The following is an 18792-nucleotide window of genomic DNA, read 5'->3' on the forward strand; positions in this document are numbered from 1 at the left end:
TTTTTTCTCTCCATGTGGAGTTGAGCTGATAATTCCATTTTAAGAAATATTTCCTATTATGCTTTCACTTTACACTATAAGTGATATATTTGCCAATCTTTTTGTTCCAAATTGTGTGGTTCCACTAAAGTGGTGAGTGCAGCTGTGCAGTTGCAATTAAACACAAAACCGAGACAAACCAAAAAACATAAAAAAGACTTAGAAAAAAATACCAATTTTTATTTTGTCATATTTTGATAATTCTAGAATCAACTATTTAAGTTCAACATCTTCAAAATGTGACAAAACACTGACAATTTTAGGTTTTTGTTTTTGTTTTGTTTTTGAAATGGTAACTGTACAGCAGTACTCAACACTTGAGTGGGACCACATAAGTTGAAACAAACGAGCTTCAATTATCCAGTTGAGCATTTATTGATTGATTCAGACAACAACTTTATGGCGCCATTGCGTCCTCGCGCCTCGTCATAATCGACCGCCAGTGCAGGGGAAGAAAGTTCTAGAAAGATTCACCTGGGTGGACAAGCATAAGAGAAATGGCAGGTCAGATCGTACAAATGTTGTCTGAAGCGCAAATGCTTGGCTCAGTACTGTTACTACGACTACAGAATTAGTTTACGTAATCTTAAATTCATTACAACAACAAAAAAAAGAAGAAAGAAAAAAAGCTTAGCTAGCTCAGTAACTGAGCAAGTGTGGCTTTGGCCGCTTGCTTGTCTTCCCACTTTGCAAGTACATCGTTTAAGCGTCCCCGTCTGTTAAATTAAGTTGCCTGTAACACTATTTTCACAATTAAATAATATTAGCTGTTAAATTTTTGTAAGCTTAAGTCCACGTAATTGCCATATGTAGCAAGCTAACGTTTGCTCTTTGCCACACTGATAGCACTTACGCGCTTAACGTGACGCATCTTATTTTTGATATTGGGTGACTTGCGAAATGGGTAAACTATGCTAAAGTTCCAAGTACCAAATGAATTACTTAAAAGTTAGGTCCAAGTACCGAATTAATTACTTAAATTGAGTTTACAACCGAATGACAACATTTTGTGAACGATGTTTTCAGGGGAAACTGTTGGAGATATTCAACCCGAAGAGCTCATGAGCAGATTAAAAAAGCTGCGTCAAGGTAGGACAAATGACGACCTCTGATAAATTCCAAGTGAATCGAAAGTGTTTTGTTGTTGTTGTTGTTGTTGTTTTTTTTTTTTTTTTTAGAAAATGGACCAATATTCTGTGCATTAATACGTTTAATTTCCCCATTGTTTGTTAAAAATCAAGACTTCGGCTTGATCTCAAGAGAGTTCCCTGTTGCGTCTTTCCGGCTTCGTTTTTTTGTTTTGTTTTAAAACTCGATTCCATTATTTGCTGTCATTTGGTCGTTATATATTCATAGTGAATGCATTTCTCAGCCGTCCATTCGGAAGGTTTGCCTTTTATTATAATGGTATATTCACCGTGTATACATTTGTTGAGGTTGTCTGGGCGAAAGAGGATGTGAAGTGTCGATTGTATCCCAGTCCGTCTTTGTGAAGCAACACTTCCGCAGACGATGGAAAGTGACGTCCTCAAACAACGTTAAACGTTGCTGTTAAACGGCGTCGGCGTTTTTATCGCCTTTTTAAAGTTCTCGTTGATCCTCTAACGTCAGAACGTTTAAACACGGAACTCTAGAAGCGAACATTAGGTTGGTTTCTTTTGACCAATGAGAAGGCTCGCCCTGCTGGCGGTATGCTAATAAGCGGGGTGTCCGGTTGAAGTTTAAGAGATATAAATAAGTAAACACAGCATAATTGATTAAATATGTACATAAAACGGATACACGTTAGTGCAGTACTCTCAGTTCTGTAGACAGGAATAGTCTTTTAAAGTCGAACACGCGAAACCATGACTGAGACCTCTGCATGTCAAGGATACATCTGTTTCTGCCGCTAGGAGACGGCATCTTCAGTGAGGTACATCCTTACCTGTTACTCCTTTTAAGGAGTATCAGAATATGATGAATGGAGAGTAATGAGATATGATTATATCTCCATCTTGCGGGGAACAGCAACACCCCGTGAGGTCCATTCTGATTTGATGTAGATTTGTGTTATAATAATTTCTGAGTTATTAGCTGCTTCCACGATGCATCTGAGATGATAATGTCTGATATTGGTGCTGTGATGTGATTGCATACAGGTGGAAGAACTTTGGAATTTGAAATTGGGGAGGCTGAGTCAGTAGGTGATTCTCTGCAGAAAGAGATGGAAATATGTACGGCTGTCAGACGTGTGTAAAGTATATGTGTGTGATTTCAGTGCATTGATAAATTTTCTAACAGGGCCATGCTGTTGCTCTCTTGTATTTTTATTCCAGTACAAACTGAAGCTGACAAACTGGAAAGAATGCAAAGAGAAAAAGAAGGTTTAATAATGATTATTAAATATTAATTAATTAATTATCAAATTGACTTGACGTGTAAAATTTTGCCGATATCTTGTTGAAAAACAACCAACGTCATGTTATAGCGTTGTTCAAATGGGATACGTGTAAGATGCCTTCATTATGACTGATCTCCAGAATTGAGTCGAAAGCTGCAGTTCCAGTGTGAGGAGTCTGAGGAGAAGTCTGCCAGGTGAAGTGCATTTACTTCTTCTGACGCTGTTAACGTAACATCAGTGCTCACTTTGGTATATAGACCACTAGGTGGCAGCAGATTACAACTTCAAGTGGATTAGAATTGATACAGGTTATGGATGTATGTGCTGCATGTTCTTAAGACATGCTCTGTATGTGCCTGCTTAATCATAGTTTGTATTTGCAGATTTTATGTTTTACATCAGTTTTTAAATGAGAGTAGTCCTCAATTACTCAGGAGATAAAAGTCTAAACTGTAACACAAGCATGTTTTAAGTGGCTCACATGTGCTTCTACCTTGTGTTGTTGAAGATTACATTTTGTATTTTGTAGGCACTTAAGGCAAAACAAGAAAAACGATGAACAGCTGGAACAGTACAAATGTGAAATTCAGGAGTTCAAGCTCAAACAGCGGAAACAACGGTATCTTGTAAAACACCACCGATGTGCAAATAAGAGTATAAATGTATGAAGTTATTACAACCAATTTTTTTGCAGGATTAAGTTTGAAAACCAACTCCACCAACTGATGGAGCAGCATAAGATTCTGAACTCCATGTTTGTATGTAATTTTAGTATAAAATGGTTAACACAATTTGTCACATGTCTAAAGTATGTAATATTCACTACAAAATTATTTTTCTAGACTCTGGAAAGTCTCCCGGATGAAATAGGAAGTGCAGAGAATACTGCATGTCAGTTGTTATCAGCTGGTAAGAAGATTCAATCTCTAAATTTCATGCTTCTAATCTTTCTTTGGTCCATGTGCACTTCTTTGCTCTAATTTTCCCCCCTGGTTTTACAGAAGAGGTGAAGTTGGCTCAGTTGGCCCATCTTAACAAGGAAATAGAGGCGGTGAAAGACCAGGAGCAGTTCGGGAAAACTGATTCACAGACTGGGAAGGAGCCGGATACCTGCCACTAGGTTGTTAAAAAAAACAACCTTAAACTGTGGTTTTAAAAACTGCTCTAGCAAGGCAGGAGAGCAGAACCGCAATATAAATGAATGAAAAATTGAATTAAATCAACCTAAATTTAGTTCAGTTATCCTTATGTTGGTTTTGCAGTATGAGGCATATAGTTTTAATATATGGTTTGTTGCTGCCAGATTTGAAACATGTTAATACTGTAATCTGAACGCTCTTGAGGTGTTAATGGTTCTGTATAAATCTCTTTTAAATGTTGTTGTCACGTGCCAAACCTCAATAATTTCCAATAAAAACGAAGGTAACTTTGTTGAAAAACAAAGTCCATACAGCGTCATAAAGCTCAAGAGAAAGGAAAAAGAGATGTTCGTGCCACATCTCAAATGTCTAACATAAAGAAACACTCACCACCAGCAGTCAACTTCAAGTTAAATGAGTTCTGGAACATTGTCTATTTAGAAAACTGCAAATTATTACAATGTTTCAAAAACAACAACAATGACCCTACACAACCAATTCCCATCTTATTTGTGACATGTAATGCTCATGAGATACAACTGCAAATTAATAGCACGTTAAACACACAAGGGACTTTTTATATGCTTAGAGTTGCTCACAATCCAGTCATGTATTTCGAGCGTCACAAAGTCATTTTTAATACACTTTAAAGCAATACAGAAAACTTTACAGTCCCTGAGGTAAAGTGTCAGATCATCTTTTGATCAATCTGTTAGTGCAGCGTACCAACTCAGTGGCTTCACACCTATCCAACCTGTCAGGCAGCCTGGGAAACCAAACCACATCGCTTGTCTGTAGTTTAACAATGTTTACACTCCAACAGAACCTCTTTGGAGTCCTGTGCAGGGTGTGGGATGTACAAGTTAGGTGACTTTCGAAGATGTGGCTCTGCTCCAGCACTGTTACATGCAGGATGGAAACTTTCCCTTGATGTTCTGCTTGTGTGCTCACTCGTATAAATATAAAAATACTTTAATTTTTTTTTTTTTTTTTTTTTACTGATTGAGAGCACTTGTTAATGTCTTGCGTCTTTATTTACAGAAAATAATTACTTTTTTTCAACCATCTTTAAATTCTTAATGCTGGAGTAGTGTGGCTGTGACGAGTGTCATGAGTGGCTTGACTGAGTTTACTTAACTCAAGAGTAAGATTTAGCCAAACAGCACATCCTCACTTTTTGTTTAAACTCTTTCTCCTTCTCAGATCGCATTTCTCAACATTTCTTCATTTCATTATATTCCTCATTTTCACGTCCTGTATTATTTGTTGTCTAATTAGAGGCAACAGTTGTCCTTGCAGCTTTGGTACTGCCCTTGCCGGGCCATTGGCACACAGTGAATCCACAAGGATTCGTTTGTAGACAAGTCCTGGCCACAAAGAAGCGTGCAGGGACACACGTCACTCCAACTATAAGCTTGCAGTAATGTACCAACATGTTTTGTTAATGCAATTAGTTTTCCCTTTCCCCCGAGTGCATTTCCCACCGTTTGTCTAACTCTCAGATGCGCTCATATAAGCTCAATAGTTCAATAGTAGTTCACTTGCCATACTTCCCCCTCGCCCCCACCCCGTTTCTTTTTTTGTGGAAATATTAACAATAAAAACACGTTGCCTGTGGGATCAGTCTTTGGTGTCTCAGTCACTGTAAAAGGTGAATGTTGTACCAGGCCTTGGCAAACAGCACCATTCCAGTCTCAATGACGTGGGTTTGTTCCCTGCAGTTGCTGTGCATGGTCTTTTCAAGTTGTATTGCTTTAAAAATCCACCAACAGCTGCAGTGTTGAGCCGCAGAACAACTTGCATGGATTCATTGGCACATAAGAGCACTTGGTCCTTTTGATCATCTTGCATAGTGTCTTATGAAAAGGCATTTCTCCGTGTTTTACTATCCCAGGTTATTTCCCATCTGTAAGACATAAAAAAGTATTATGGTGATTAGTAGAATTTACATTCACTTTTATAATGCATTTTTTTCAAATCACTACTGTTAAAATAAGTACCACTTATCACTAACCAGCAGAAAACTGCTACATTTCTATTTAATGTCTATATTTCTTACAGCCTAGCTAAATATGACGATGGAATTAATGCTATAGAATTACATAACCGTCAATTCATGATTTACAGTTGTGACTGTAAATTTTGAATCAAGCATTAAACGACTGGGCCTTTCTACACTAAACCCATCATTTTTCTCTTTACAATGACTTTGGCATAATGTTTTGGGCCAAATTTCTTTGCTTTGGTTGCCTTTGTATCTCTGTCCCGCTCATGTGCGATAATGTCTGTGGCGGTAGACTACCTCAAAGCGACTGTAGACCTTCTTCTCCTTCCTCATGCTTTCTATTCTCTTCAGCAGCCCCTCTCGCTCAAGGGTGTTGCCTTGTGGCCGCAGGAATTTGTTCCTCTTCAGGGAGACCTGGTTCTCCAGTGACTTCTCGCTAGCGTCACCGTCATTCTCCCCTGCTGGTTCCTCTCGCTCCTGTCGGTTCTTCTGGCTGTTGGCGGAAATCTGCTCGAGGATGACTTTGGTGTCGTCACGTAGGTTGCTGCTGAACAGAACCGAGCTGGCCGGCGACTGGTATCGAGATGGACCAGATAGGCTGGTTGACGTCTTGCTATTCGTTGTTGTTTGGTCAGTGGATGAAGATCCTGCATCTTTAGCTGAGGAGCTCCGTTTCTTGTTGGCATCATCAGTAATCTCAATGACTGGGTTGACTGCCCTGTCGTCTCCTTGGGATTTCTTTTCTTTGTCTTTGGGTGCCAAGATTCCCCTGAGCTTCTGGGTTTGCTTCTTTAAAAAGTCTAGAGGCTTAGTCTCACCCAGTGTATTGAGAGACGTGTTTGATCCCATAAATTTTGACAGTCCTTCCTTGGAATCCTCTCGCGGCATGACTGAGGAACTGTAACTGCGGCTCTTTTTCATTTCACTCTTTTCGGCATCTGTTGCATCAGTGGTTAGTATCTCCTCACCACAGGAGCGTCGTGGATTAAACCCTTTGATCTTTATGGGATCTTTCCTGAAGATCTTGGGTGAGGCAAGAGGTTTCAGAGATTTCAATATGTCCTTCTTTTGACCCTCTGTTGCAGTCTCCTCTTTTTGAGACTGACTTGTCTCTGAAGACTTTAAGAGACTCAGAGGCGGCTTGATGGAGGGGCCCACCGGTGGCTTTGAACTGACTGAAGACCTGCGAGTGAGCTCCGCAATTTTTGCAGCGAGGTCCAGCTTCTTTGGTTCACTCTCTGCTGGTTTACCGGAGACAGTTGAGGCATTTGGAGTGGTAACAGGGTTCGGCTGAGGTTTGTTTGAAAGGTCTAGCTTTTTTTCAGCAGGTTCTGGGGCTTTCAGTGATGCCTCTGTTGCCATTCTTGCTGCTTTCCTTTTGTCAGCAAGCTCTTTAAAATACTGTAGTCGATTGGCTGGATCATTCATGTTTGCAGACTCCTGTTTCTCATCTACTGGCATCACCTTAATGTCGTTAACTGCTTTCTCTGGCTCCTTTTTCGCCTTCAACTCATTTTTCAACTTTGTTTCCTTTTCCTCTTGCTTTTGTTCTTTCTCCTGTTTTTCCTTCTCTCTCTCATTATTTTCCTCCAATTTGTCCTTTTCTTTTCCCTCCAACTTCTTTTTCCACTCGTAAGGCTCGCGAGAAAGTGACCTCCTCTTCTCCAGGATCTGTGTCACAATAGAGGAAGTGCGCACCGAGTTCAACTCGTCGTCCTCTTCTGTGGCCGGCTTCAGGCCCACTCCGCTGGTGTGCACTTCTGCCGTGGAAGTTGCGAAAATCAGTGAGGAACGCAAACGAGAGCTGCGCTGAAGGTGCGGGTTTACGCGTGAGCGGAAAGATTCATGTTTTGATAGGAAGAGGTCTGGAGTTTCTTTCATCTCCACATCCACACCAACCTCCCTTGTTCCAGCGCCTGCCTCTTTCTCTGCTCGCTTGTCACGCTCCTCTCTTTTGTCCTGGACCAATCTTTTGACTTTACCTGCAGATTGATCTGTGGGGTTTGTTGGTCCAGAGTTGTTACTGCTGCTTTCAGATGACATAGGCTTCCCAAATCGTGGTTTCAGGATCTCTGGTCGGGGTTTGGGTGGAACACCAGGAGGCTCCTTTAGTTTGGTCTGTTGACTGGAATCCCCAGTGCCGCTGGGCGGCTGAGATGTTGGAGGATCTTCAAATGCGTCAGCCCCCATAGGATGAGCCAGGCCTTCCTCTCCACCATCCTCATAAGTGCTGAGATAGGAGTGGATTCTCCAGGTCCTCATGCCTTGCTTTGCATCTTCGTCTTCTTCGTGCTCTTGATCAGATGGTTTATTAAAGTGTTTCTTCTCTGGTGCATGGGGCTGCGTGGGTGAACTCTGGCAGGCGTAGGTCTGACTTAAGCTCGGCCTTTTGCTGGAATGACCCCCTCCGTACATTCCAGCCAGTGGATGTGCCCGATGCCCCTCAGGTCCTTTGAGGTCCTCAGAGGAAAAGTGGTCCCTGCCATAGTTTGCAGGCGGGACCTCCTGATCTGAACGAAAACTCGACTCAGAATACTGGTCAATAGCAAGGCGTGGAGGGCGACCTCGAAGTCTCTCATAGTCTCTGTGACCAGAACTGGAGTCTTCATTGTAGAAGTGGCTACCGTGGATCTGTTCCCTGTACGGAAAATTCAATGATTATTTATCATTTATTTGCATGCAAAGATATATGATGAAGACATATAAAGACATATTAAGATTACGATTCTTACTATATATATATTTTTTTTTTTTGCTTACCTGTGGAAATCTGTCTCATCTAGATTGTTCATGACTCTGTGCTTCATATATTGCCTGGAAGATGCGTAGGTTTCCTGGGTTCCTTCGGCATAACTATGTCTTTGGAAGCCACTGGAACTCATCTCCATCTGCCTGGAAACTATAGACTTTCCCTGCTCCAGGTACGACTGCTGTAGCCGAAACTGTTGCTGTGAGTACTTCCCGATTGAAATCCCGGGCCCTGTTTCAATGGTTTGGCGAAACGGGTCGGTCCGTCTAAACGGAAGTCCAAGATTGCGCTCAGGGTCTCCAAAAGGAAACGCAGATTGAAGCTCATGCGGCCTGCGGAACCCTATTGGGTTGCGCATGGACTGGCTCCGCTTCATGCCATATTGGCCACTGAAGTAACTGCTGGTGCTGCTGGTGTCAGACAAGGCAAGGTGTCTATCGGATGAGCCAATAACGAGGGGCTCGGACTGGGCAAAGAGGATCCGAAACTCTTCATCGAACGTGGACACCAGTTCACCGAGAAAGAGATGAGCGATGCAGCGGTGGAGCTTCTCATAGGACCACATAAAGCTGAGACAAAACAAAAGGAGAGCAAAGAATTGAAGGACTTAAATAAAATAAAATAAACATCTTTATTATAAGAGATTATAATAAAGGGGTTGGCAGAAATTTGGTGAGTGTTAAATTATTTTAAACTTGATTCTTATGTTTGCATTGTGATAAGTAAGCACCATTGCAAAACTTGATGCTGAGCTAAGCAAAACGTGTTTATTTTTTTCAGCTATTCAGGGTTTTTGAGGGTCTTTGTCTTTGTTTTTCATTTATGAGACTAAACTTTGACAGAATCATTGGCAAGAGAGTGCCAGCAGTTTAATCAACACAAGTAAATAACTTACCTGTAGTTGCCACTGAGTACAGCTCTACAATCAACAAGGAGGAAACGGTCTTTCATCTGCCCTTTGAACGATTTCCCTGTTTTGGATTGATAGGTTATTCCTGGCACAGTCCTGACGCGCATCATCTGCAAAAAAAAAAAAGAAAAAAAATTCAAATCCTTAAAAGTGTTTGTCATAATTGATTGTCACACAGCTAGTCACTACTGGTTTAGTTAGGGAGGGGACAAGAGTGCAAACTCACTGGAACTCGTTCCAAGTCGACTTTGCAGTTCAGGACCATGGAGACAAAGTGACAAGAGTCCTGCTCATCCAGTATTATATAGACTGGGACTTGACGCGATGCTGCTTCCAAGAGGTCAGCAAAAATGTCAACGTCTGTGAACATATCCATGACCACTGCAATGACCTGAAAAAGAACAGCAGATCCAAATATACATTTCTTATGATGGCTTAGATGTAGGAACTGATAGGACTTTAACAACTTGGTTGCAGAGCTAGTGTGGCTAATTCCCTGTTGTCCTCTTAGACAACGTGTTTGTTTGAATACTTTCAAGCATCATGACTCATGTTTCAAAGGGGAAAAAAATCTGGTTTGACTGGAAGTGACATTTAGCATCGATTGGTTTTTATTTCCTTAACTAAAGCCGTACGTCACCGACCTCAAAGGGAGCGGCCAGAAATTCAGAAGCAGCAGATCATTTATCACTTTCTGCCTTTGATGCAACTTTTTGATTTTGCTTGTGTGTTTTTTTTTTTTTTGTGTCATGCGTTGACCTCATCTAAAGGTGCAATTTTCCCTTCATGCCAGTGTTGTACTTACTTGCCGCGCATTTTTGATGATTCTCCTTGCCTGCTCCTTGATGCTTGGCATGTCTGCATCGGAGGGGTTTACCAGCGTTGTGACCTCAGTGGGCCCTACAAAGCTGTGTTGGGGCAGTGGCCAGCCCAAGTCCAGTCCTGGAGCAGCCATGTCAGTCTGCATTGGCCAGTAAGTGTCAGAGGAGCCGTCGACTGCTTGACCTGGGTCGTGGTACATCAGCTCTGGCATGCTGGATGTCCGGTTGGGTGTCTGAATTGTAGACTTAATGAATTCTATTTCCGGTGGTGCCAGGAAACTGACCACATCGGCAGACTGGAGGTATTCATAGTAGCCCTGGTGTACAAGAGGAGACAGATGCTGTCGTTACTGTAACTGGAAGCAAGGACAGCGACTTATTGCAATATATAGTTTATATTAGATACAGTTTCCTACCTTTATGTCGTTTTCTATCAGCGCATCAATGGCCATGCGGTACTCCTCGCGGTAATGTGGCGGCAAGTAGTTTGGGTCAAGGGGGTTGTCGCCAACCGAAGAGCTCTGAGATCGATGTGCCATGGTTGCAGAGCGGTGTGGGTCTCAAGACCGAGGGTTACGAGGTAAGAAAAACAACTTTTCGAGGTGGTTGAATTTCAACCTGCGCAAAAGAAATAGGGGGAAAAAAAAAGTGCCTTGAGAAATTATGTTAAGTACAAATGAGATGGAACAAGTTACGGCAAAGGAGTGAAGTCTTATTTGTTTCAGCTCCTGGTTCACCCTCACATGCCTGTTGTAACATGTAAGTACAACGTACATGAGCTTGCTGCTAATGTTTTTTTCTATCATTGCATGGTTGCACTTTTCCAGTAACTGGCATTAGAAGCAGACACTGTTGTTTCTGCCCTGACCGACTTTTCAAACAGGGCTTCTTCACAGATGCACTAGACTCATATTGCAACGACAAAAAAAGGTGTGGCATGAGGAAGAATGCTTTTTGCAAAGATGCATAAGCAGATGGATTACTTGTGACCTCAGCATGTTCTGATGAGTCTCAGCCTTTGTCAAAGCAGGAAAGTTGCATCTGATTTCAAACCCCCTACTGAAGCTTTGCAAGGTCAACCACTTTACATGTACTGAAGTCGGACAGCCGCTTGCCACATGGGTCGTTAGACGACAGGCTAAAAGGCTGAAAACAACTGCCAAATACTGAAGGATTTCATCATAAAACTGTAATTGCAAGGAAAATAACCCGGATCCTGTGGCACATAACAAACCGATGCAAAAACAGGAAGCGTGTGTTTGACTTTGCTGAGATATCTCCCTTGTCAGAGCGCAGCCATGGGGATATGAGCTGATAGGCTGAATGAGTTTAGGCTCAGGGTGTGTGTGTTTAGCATGGGGTTTGAGTGAGGGAGGGTGTGCCCTTATAAGGCTCTACCTGGTGCAGAAGTGTGTGTTCTGTTCTGCAAAATTTCTAGGCACTCCAGCGATTGATCGTGAATTGGACAAGTTCTAGCGTACATCCTTCAGGATAAGGCCGGTTACACACAGGCAGGGTGAGTCACTGGTTGGCCCGGCCTGGCCCGGCTTCAAGATAGCGTGCTGCTCACTGGACTGCGGTGATTCATCAGCTAAGAAAATGGCCGACATCCTGTTTCTGTAGTCCATTTAGCCGCTGGAAATGTGCCTTTGTGGTGCACTGCACCCCATTCAGAATTTCCATGGTATACAGTGAGGCACGTTATACTATTCTGCCCACTTTGTATTTAGCCCAGAGCAGAAGTACTTTCGCCCGCTTCGTATGGTTTTGAGATTGTTGTTTTTTCCTGCGTAATCCTAGCAGCCCCGGGCTTGTTCTGTCAAATGAAAGTGTGCTGAGGCAGCGGTTTCTGTGCATTTCGGAGTTGGTGTTGACTTGTGTCAACACCAGAAAACAGAGAGATGTGCACCTGCTTGTGTATGTTAAACTTTTGTAGATCTGCAATGGCATAAAATAACGGACGAAATAACAAAATCTAGGGATACGGTCAAATAATACATATATGTGTATAATTATCATGTTATTTTTATGTATGTACGCATATAAATATATATATATATATACATACATAAAAATCACATCACAATTACTGTTTTTGATTGTTACCTTTTTAAATGTATTGTTTGACTTTATGCACAGTTAAACATCACTTAGGAAAAAGCAGAAATAACCGTGTAACTAATGACTTGCGATCTAATCACCCTGAGCTTGATACGAGTTCCGTGACGCAAGAGGAGCATAAAACATAGGCTGAGAGTTTAGTGTCCAGCGCTGCCTGGACCGCTGGGCTGACTGCAGCAGGCCATCGAGGCCTTCTCCAATTCACCTGGCTGATATTATCCAAGTTAAACAAATACTGCTTTGTTTGTTGTCATAGCGACTGCCGTGCGCTCTCTCAGACCGCAGGTAGCGACACGCAGTAATGGAGAGCTCCCAACTGTCTGCTCCCCGTCCATCCCCGCCTGCGTCGGAGGGTTCTCCGTGGAGGGAACAAAGAACGAGTGTGCTCCTAACAAACTGCTAGCAGAGGCAGTTTGAAAGACGAGATGGCCGCGAGCAGACCGCAGCTCTTTGGGGGCACAATGAACGTGATATTGTGATGTGTCCGGTTCTTCCCTTCTCCCAGCGTGCAAGCCCCTCATTCTCTGCATTCCTGTGAGAGTACTGACAGCGGGGCGAAAGAATAAATGAGGAGGTGTTGGTTTGGGAGGAGATTGCGTGCCCATCTCAACAAGTAGGCCAGAAGACTAAAGCTCTTAAACCAACGATCCATTTCCAAAGATTCCCCCCCCGCCCCCCCCACACACTCCCAAACACCAGGACACACAGTCTTTTGGTCTTCTGCCCCTCCCCTCTCGACTGTACAAACACTATAATTGATCCCACATACCTCTCTGGCCTGTCCAATTTGTGTCATTTGTGCTCTTCAATTCATAGTGAGTGGCGCAGTTGGAGAGACAATACCTGAAAACAGGTTTGGAGGGACGAGCCTGTCGCCTCCGGTTCCTCCTGTCGCTGCTGCTTTGTGCCACTTCGGTCGGATTAACGCGTACAAACAAGGATAAGGGCAAACACGGGAGCACGACTTGTCTCTCTCTTGTTTTACCACTGTGAATGCACAATGACAGACCAGGACCTGGCCGATTGTATACTGTGTGTGACACGACAAGGCTGCATGGGCCTTGCCTTCTTTTTTTCCCCCCCTCTTCTAAATGCATTTAACTGACACAACAGCACAAATTGGACCTTGGAAAGGTCCTCCTATGTTGTTACCTATTCCACAGACTCATGAATATGTTTGCTTTTAACCCCTCCTAAAGCAGCTTGTGAGTGAAACACACCATACCACACAATAACCCATCGTCACACGTGTGTGCGGAGCAAACACAGCGTTTGAATGCCTCGGCCATATGGCTCGTGTGAACGGGCTAAATGAATAAAAGGAGCAGGGAGCGCGCAGCCAGCGCGGGCTCACCACAGGGAAAACTGGCGCTACCAACTCTTTTTTTTTTTCCTCCGCTCAAATTATAACCACATGACTTTTTTTTTCCAGCCAGTGACTCACTTTGTACAAATGTAAGGGGGGGAGAGGAAAAGGCCTCCTTAAAGGACAAGTTCAAGTCCTAACCCTTCTGTAACCACCCCCCCCAAAAAAAATAAATAAATAAATAAATCATTATTTCAATTTTTTTTTTTTTTTTTTTTTTTTTTACTATGATAATAAGAGTTAATAATGATAATAATCAGCAGGCAGGTCAATTCATCTGGCCAGCACAACTGGTCTTTTAATTATCAGAGGCCTACCAAACTAGCCCAGTGGTGACGTGCAGATATGCTTGTTAAAGTGTCTCCACCTCGTTCCAACATGACTTTTTATTGCCCTGCAGCCCCCGCTGACTGCATGTGGACTGAGCCTGTCCTCGTTAAACTGCTCCAGTTCATAATAACCAGCCAACGCGGAGCCTCTCACCCCCCCCTCTCCCAGCACTGCGATAACAATGCTGTTGATCTACCTGGGCGACTTCACCCTCAGCGCACTTCCGGGCGAGCATCGGCACCCGCCTTTCCCTGTGTTCACCCCTAGGGCACACGCACTGACTGAATGCGGGATAGTGAGAGGAAAGCGGCGGAACGTACCGACAAATGCAAAGCTGTACCACGGAGAGAGGAAACCTTGTTGCACCACAGACGGAAAGCAGTCAGATTATCGAATAGGGTCGGAGGAAAGCTTCCGAAAAAGGTGGTGGAACGGGCAACCATACGACGTGACGGAATACTCCTGATGCTCCAGTTTGCACTTGCAAAAAGTTCCCCTTTTAACTTCCTCGTCGTACCTCCGAGCTGCGTCCCGTGCGTCTCCTCGAGCTCCTTCTCCTCCGACCTCCCGTCGAACTTCCTACCCGCGGCGGAACAACCGGAGCGCGTCTCTGCTTCCAGACTCCAGACCGCTGGTCAACATTCTCCAGAAGGGTGCCGGGCGAGACCTCCGCCTCTCGGGCCGTGGCTGTGCGCCCTCCCCGGTGCCGAACGGGCAGAGGGCACGCGCGAAGCTCTGACGTGGTGCGCCGAGTTTTCCCCGGGACGAGCGCTTCCTTCACCCCCGCGGTGTGAAGTCGTCCTCTGCCGCGGCCGCTGTGCGGCACAGGGGGAGGGAGGAGGGAGGAGGGAGGGAGGAGGGGAGGAGGGCGACTCCTCCGAGCCAGCGAGGCAGGGCTTTCCCACCGCTTCTGGCTCCTCCCAATCCAAACCACTAAATCACTGGGAAGTGAAAGCCATTGGTGGTTCACTCTCAGCTGCACATTTCAAAACGGCTGAATTTTGTGGAATTTTCTGCGTATTTGTGTTTCTCAGACGGCCCAGACCCCCCCTCCGCCACCCCTAAGAATTTTTAAACTCTTTTCAAACAGCCAGCCAGCCGTCGAGCACAACAAAGGCTGGCTGTTCATTTGTGTTTGTGGATTTATGATTCACCCAAAAGCAACCACACACTGGCCCCCTTTTTTTCTTTAAAAAAAAAAAAAAAGCTTGGAATCTGACTCCAGCTACACACAACATGTGCTACAATTGGAATACGATGAAAGTACAAATGGGGGGTTCACATCTGAATCGGCATCAGAACATAGAACCATTTCAGATAGAAGGTTTCCTCCTTTAGTCCAGGTGTGGCTTGCCTGAAGAGCAACTCAATGTTTTATCCCTCGATTGCAAACTTTCCTGTCGGCGCTCTTGTCTTTGTTGTTGCTTCCTTCCCCTTGTCGTGCTGTGCCCCCCCACACACACCCATGCAATTATGAACCACAAGTCATCGCACTGAGTAAACTCTTGCCACTGGCCAACATTTTAAAGTTCAAGTCATATGTTGGACAATTAGTTTCAGTCGTCACGCAGGTGTCATTTATTTTTTATTTTTTTGCCTCAAATTATGGGCAATTATTTTTTGCAAAGGGCCACATGACAAACCTGAATTGCGCTAAAATCCTTCGTGACTCTCTCTCTCTCTCTCTCTCTCTCTCCCTCTCTCCCTCCCTCTCTCTCTCTCCATGCAATCGAGCTAAAGTACCTTCGCGAGCGACCGGCAGATCGCGTCATTTTATGACCGGTCACACGCGGGCCGGACAGGGACACGCAGCGGGCCGGATGTGGCCCGCGGGCTGCACTTTGCCCAGGTCTGCCTCAAAACATACTGTCTTCAACCGCTGTTAACTAACACTGTCGTACTTGCATGCATTCTAGGAGCGTCTCTGTGGTCTTCTTCAGTGACTGCGTTTTCCACAAAGCATTGTGTAAACAAGTTACCTGCTGTTTGACCTAAGGCAAATGTTCTGTGTTGTTACCCTAGCTGGAAGCTGCATCTCCTCCTTCTACTTCCTTTCCTTCTTTGATGATTCAGGACGGCTGCGTGGCGTCAGACTGACTCCAGGTACAGAATAAGCCTTGGTATGGAAGAGTCATATATAATTGCAGAGGTTGCTCTCTTGCCTTTGGGCTCAAACTCAAGTTGTGATTCCGGAGGGTCAGCGGCTGAACTGACCAATTACACGACATTTTCACCACTTCCTGTTAGTGTTAGTTCTTTTTATTCGGTACGGCTGTCGTCAAAATCATCAGCGCAGGCAATCGTGCACTTTATATGGAATGTCCTTTGTCCCGAACATGTCTTTTGGACTGAACACACCTTCTTTCATGGCCCTTCTGATAGTACCTGTGACTGTATGTGTTGAGTCCTGTTCCCTATGGGTGTGTCTCCTGTTTGAATGTTGGCTGCAGTCTCCTTACGCAAGCCAGCCCAGAGATTGCTCCCACTGTGACCGAGTGGTACGGCAGAGTTGTGGAACAAGAGCGGGGCGACTTGCAATCTGGAGACACAAGGAGAAGGAGAAAATGGAGCGACGTGAACTGTTGTTGAGTAACAGCAATAGTGGAACGCAACGCTCGGAGAAGACGAGCCAGAAGTGGAAAAGCAAAACGTGTTGCCGTTCCTGTGAGCACTGTGTGACTCCTGTGAAGTCTTAGAACAGACTTGCAGGTACGCAGACGCCGAAATGCAGGGCGCGGCTGCGTCAAGGAATGTGCTGAAGGCATCTTACCACACCCAAATGTGTGCCCTCTACCCCTTCCTCTTTCTTTTTCAGCGCTCTCTCGCTCTCTCTTGTTTGGCTCCTCCCCCTCTGAGTCACCTGGCAGCCGTTGTGCAGGTGTGCAGGTCCAGGCAGAGAGCAGGCCCCCGCGCCTGGGACGACACGAATGCGTGCGAGGCCAACGCTGCTGTTGGAGCCGCCACGAGGCTGTTATTACCGCTGCGGTGTGATATATAGACGCTACATATTTTCGGAGGGACTAAAAGTCGGCGTGCTTTGAAGCAGCTGCAAGAAAACGTCCCTCTTACGCCTTGGTCCTGGCTCAAGGTTGAACGGGACAGGGTTTAAATGTTGTTGCGTTTGACCTTCAATCCCGTCCAAAGGCAAATGATGCCTTCGGAAGGGAGGCCTGTTTCCTGTGTTTCTAGTCCACATGCTGCGCTAAGCTAATTGGCTACCCGCTCTTGTCCAACTTGTTTATAGTGTAAACACGGGAGCATGTCGCTCTGCGCATCTGGCCCCCGTGTCTTTATCTCCCTCGATGGGGAGCTCGCCTAACCGCAAGCCTGTGAGCTTTCCCAGCATGCAATTCTCACGCTGTAATGTCACACCTGAGTATAAGGTGACTCTATGGGGTCATCTTTTCACCACTGTGCCGGGAGTAGAGCTGCACACACACACGTGCACTTTTCACAGTGAAGCGCGGCTTTGCGTTTTTATGCGCGTGCATGAAGTGCGTTGCCACCTGACGCATAACGCAACCTCGCTCCTGCAGTTGTGTACAGCCAGCCTCATCAAGCATGCAGTGTAAAATGACAAAGGACCGTAAAAAACATGAGCCTGGAAATGTAAAACAGCGCCACCATGTTGTGCTGATATTGTGTAACTCGAGAGTGAGTGTCATTCCTGTAGGGATTGTTTTGTCTATATAATGACTAAAATGTACACGTGTGCGTTTGTTTTGTGCGCGTGTGCGCGTTACTGTTTGAGAGTTTTTCACTGCAAATAGATTTTTTTTTTTTTATCACAAGGCGTGGCCTCAGTGTGGACTATAAACAGCTCAGGTACGAAGTCCTGCTGCTTGCGTTGGTTTTGTGGGTGTGATTTAGAGCGAGGGATGGAGACAGACCTGAGACTTGCGACAGGTGTTGTGTCGATGCTGCTACAATTGTGTTGTAAATTTGAGGCAATGGTCACCTCACAAAGCTTTTTCAATCCCTGCGTGGGGATGTCGTGCTGTCACTCTGTGACCTCGGAGACCTCATCACACTCCTCAGCTCTGCACAGGCGGCAGACATAAACAAGCATCAAACATCAGCATATGTGTCCTGAACAAATAAAGGTTGTTTTCTTTGAGCTTTAGTTTGAAGGTGAAAGGTAACTCTGATAACAATGCGCTCAGGGGGATGAAGCCTAATGTTTTTGTTTGTCTGTTTTGAAAATCCTTAAAGCTGCGTGGCCAAGATAAAGGGAGCAGCGCAGGCCGTGCGTGCGTGCGTGCGCAGTAAATCTTGGTCTGTGCGAAGTCCAAGCATATCAACCACAGGTTTTCTGGGAGGAACTGCAAATCAGCGGGTGAACAGGACGGAAGACATCAGTCAACAAAACAGAACAGCTGACTGAGCAGCTACAACAGCATTAGGCTAACCCATTACTCAACTACATGCAAAACTTTATGTTCTTTTTGGGTGGACACCTGGCTGACTGCGTTTAGGACCAGTGGAGTTTTATTTCCATTAGTTTTTACTTATTTGTGTTCATTCGTGTATTTATTTATTTATTTATTTGATTGTTTGTTTATTGCCCCCCTTCAAAATAAAATAAAAAACGAAACAGAAACAGTCCATCACGCAAGTCAGATAGCTGCAAAAGAGTCCCACACTGCCCCCTGGTGAGCTGCGCTTGAAGGTGCTCAGTAAAGTAGCAACTCAACTCTCGTGCAGCGACGCCGCTGGATACGCACAGCAGGTTGTAAATAAGTATTAGTGCGAAACTTGAGTTGAGGAAAGAAAGAAAAAAAAAAAAAAACGGTGCAATGTCTCCTTTTAGAGGTTACATCGCGCGTTCGTCACAAGGCGACGCATTACGTATCGAATCTAGGCTAAGTTTCGATTTCCAAACTAAGCGGCTGAGAAAAAAAAAAACAACCGGGAAATAGGTCGAATAAA

At 44.6% G+C, this 18792-nt stretch overlaps 2 protein-coding genes and 1 non-coding gene across 6 annotated transcripts in view; 2 read left to right on the top strand and 1 right to left on the bottom strand.

Annotated features, from left to right (window-relative positions):
* Positions 1–924: 924 nt before the first annotated feature.
* The window catches only part of LOC142882534 (synaptonemal complex central element protein 1-like), a 19427-nt gene continuing 1559 nt past the window's right edge, over positions 925–18792 (top strand). Inside the window, exons 1-9 of one of the 4 annotated variants that reach the window (XM_076017322.1) lie at positions 925–943; positions 1066–1128; positions 2181–2255; positions 2358–2405; positions 2562–2616; positions 2952–3041; positions 3117–3180; positions 3265–3331; positions 3424–3868. In XM_076017322.1, the coding sequence (XP_075873437.1) occupies positions 940–943; positions 1066–1128; positions 2181–2255; positions 2358–2405; positions 2562–2616; positions 2952–3041; positions 3117–3180; positions 3265–3331; positions 3424–3542 (585 nt within the window). In that variant the 5' untranslated portion in view covers positions 925–939 and the 3' untranslated portion in view covers positions 3543–3868. Of the gene's footprint in view, positions 944–1065; positions 1129–1926; positions 2059–2180; positions 2256–2357; positions 2406–2561; positions 2617–2951; positions 3042–3116; positions 3181–3264; positions 3332–3423; positions 3869–18713 lie in introns of those variants that run through there. The other 3 variants (XM_076017323.1, XM_076017320.1, XM_076017324.1) reach the window with 3 other exon arrangements.
* Positions 1944–2075, top strand: LOC142882562 (U8 small nucleolar RNA). Its single transcript, XR_012925808.1, has one exon. It is a non-coding gene; the product is annotated as a U8 small nucleolar RNA (small nucleolar RNA).
* Positions 3966–10654, bottom strand: fam83hb (family with sequence similarity 83 member Hb). Its single transcript, XM_076017309.1, has 7 exons — positions 10463–10654; positions 10031–10363; positions 9452–9616; positions 9211–9335; positions 8327–8884; positions 5864–8204; positions 3966–5467 (listed from the first exon to the last, which is right to left on the bottom strand). Exons 1-7 carry the CDS (start codon positions 10583–10585, stop codon positions 5447–5449), a joined length of 3666 nt encoding a protein of 1221 aa, XP_075873424.1. The 5' UTR covers positions 10586–10654; the 3' UTR covers positions 3966–5446.

The sequence above is a fragment of the Nelusetta ayraudi genome, unplaced genomic scaffold (assembly GCF_046127955.1).
Source record: "Nelusetta ayraudi isolate G7.1 ecotype Tasmania unplaced genomic scaffold, CSIRO-AGI_Nayr_v1 ptg000313l, whole genome shotgun sequence".
Classification (NCBI taxonomy): domain Eukaryota; kingdom Metazoa; phylum Chordata; class Actinopteri; order Tetraodontiformes; family Monacanthidae; genus Nelusetta; species Nelusetta ayraudi.

Excerpts from the sequence above, each read along its gene's own strand:
- fam83hb (XM_076017309.1), bottom strand. The coding sequence starts at position 10,585 with ATGGCACATCGATCTCAGAGCTCTTCGGTTGGCGACAACCCCCTTGAC. Across the intron at positions 9,336-9,451 it reads TCGACTTGGAACGAGTTCCA|ATGATGCGCGTCAGGACTGT; the intron begins GTGAGTTTGCAC and ends TTTTTTTTGCAG. Across the intron at positions 8,885-9,210 it reads GTACTCAGTGGCAACTACAG|CTTTATGTGGTCCTATGAGA; the intron begins GTAAGTTATTTA and ends GTTTTGTCTCAG.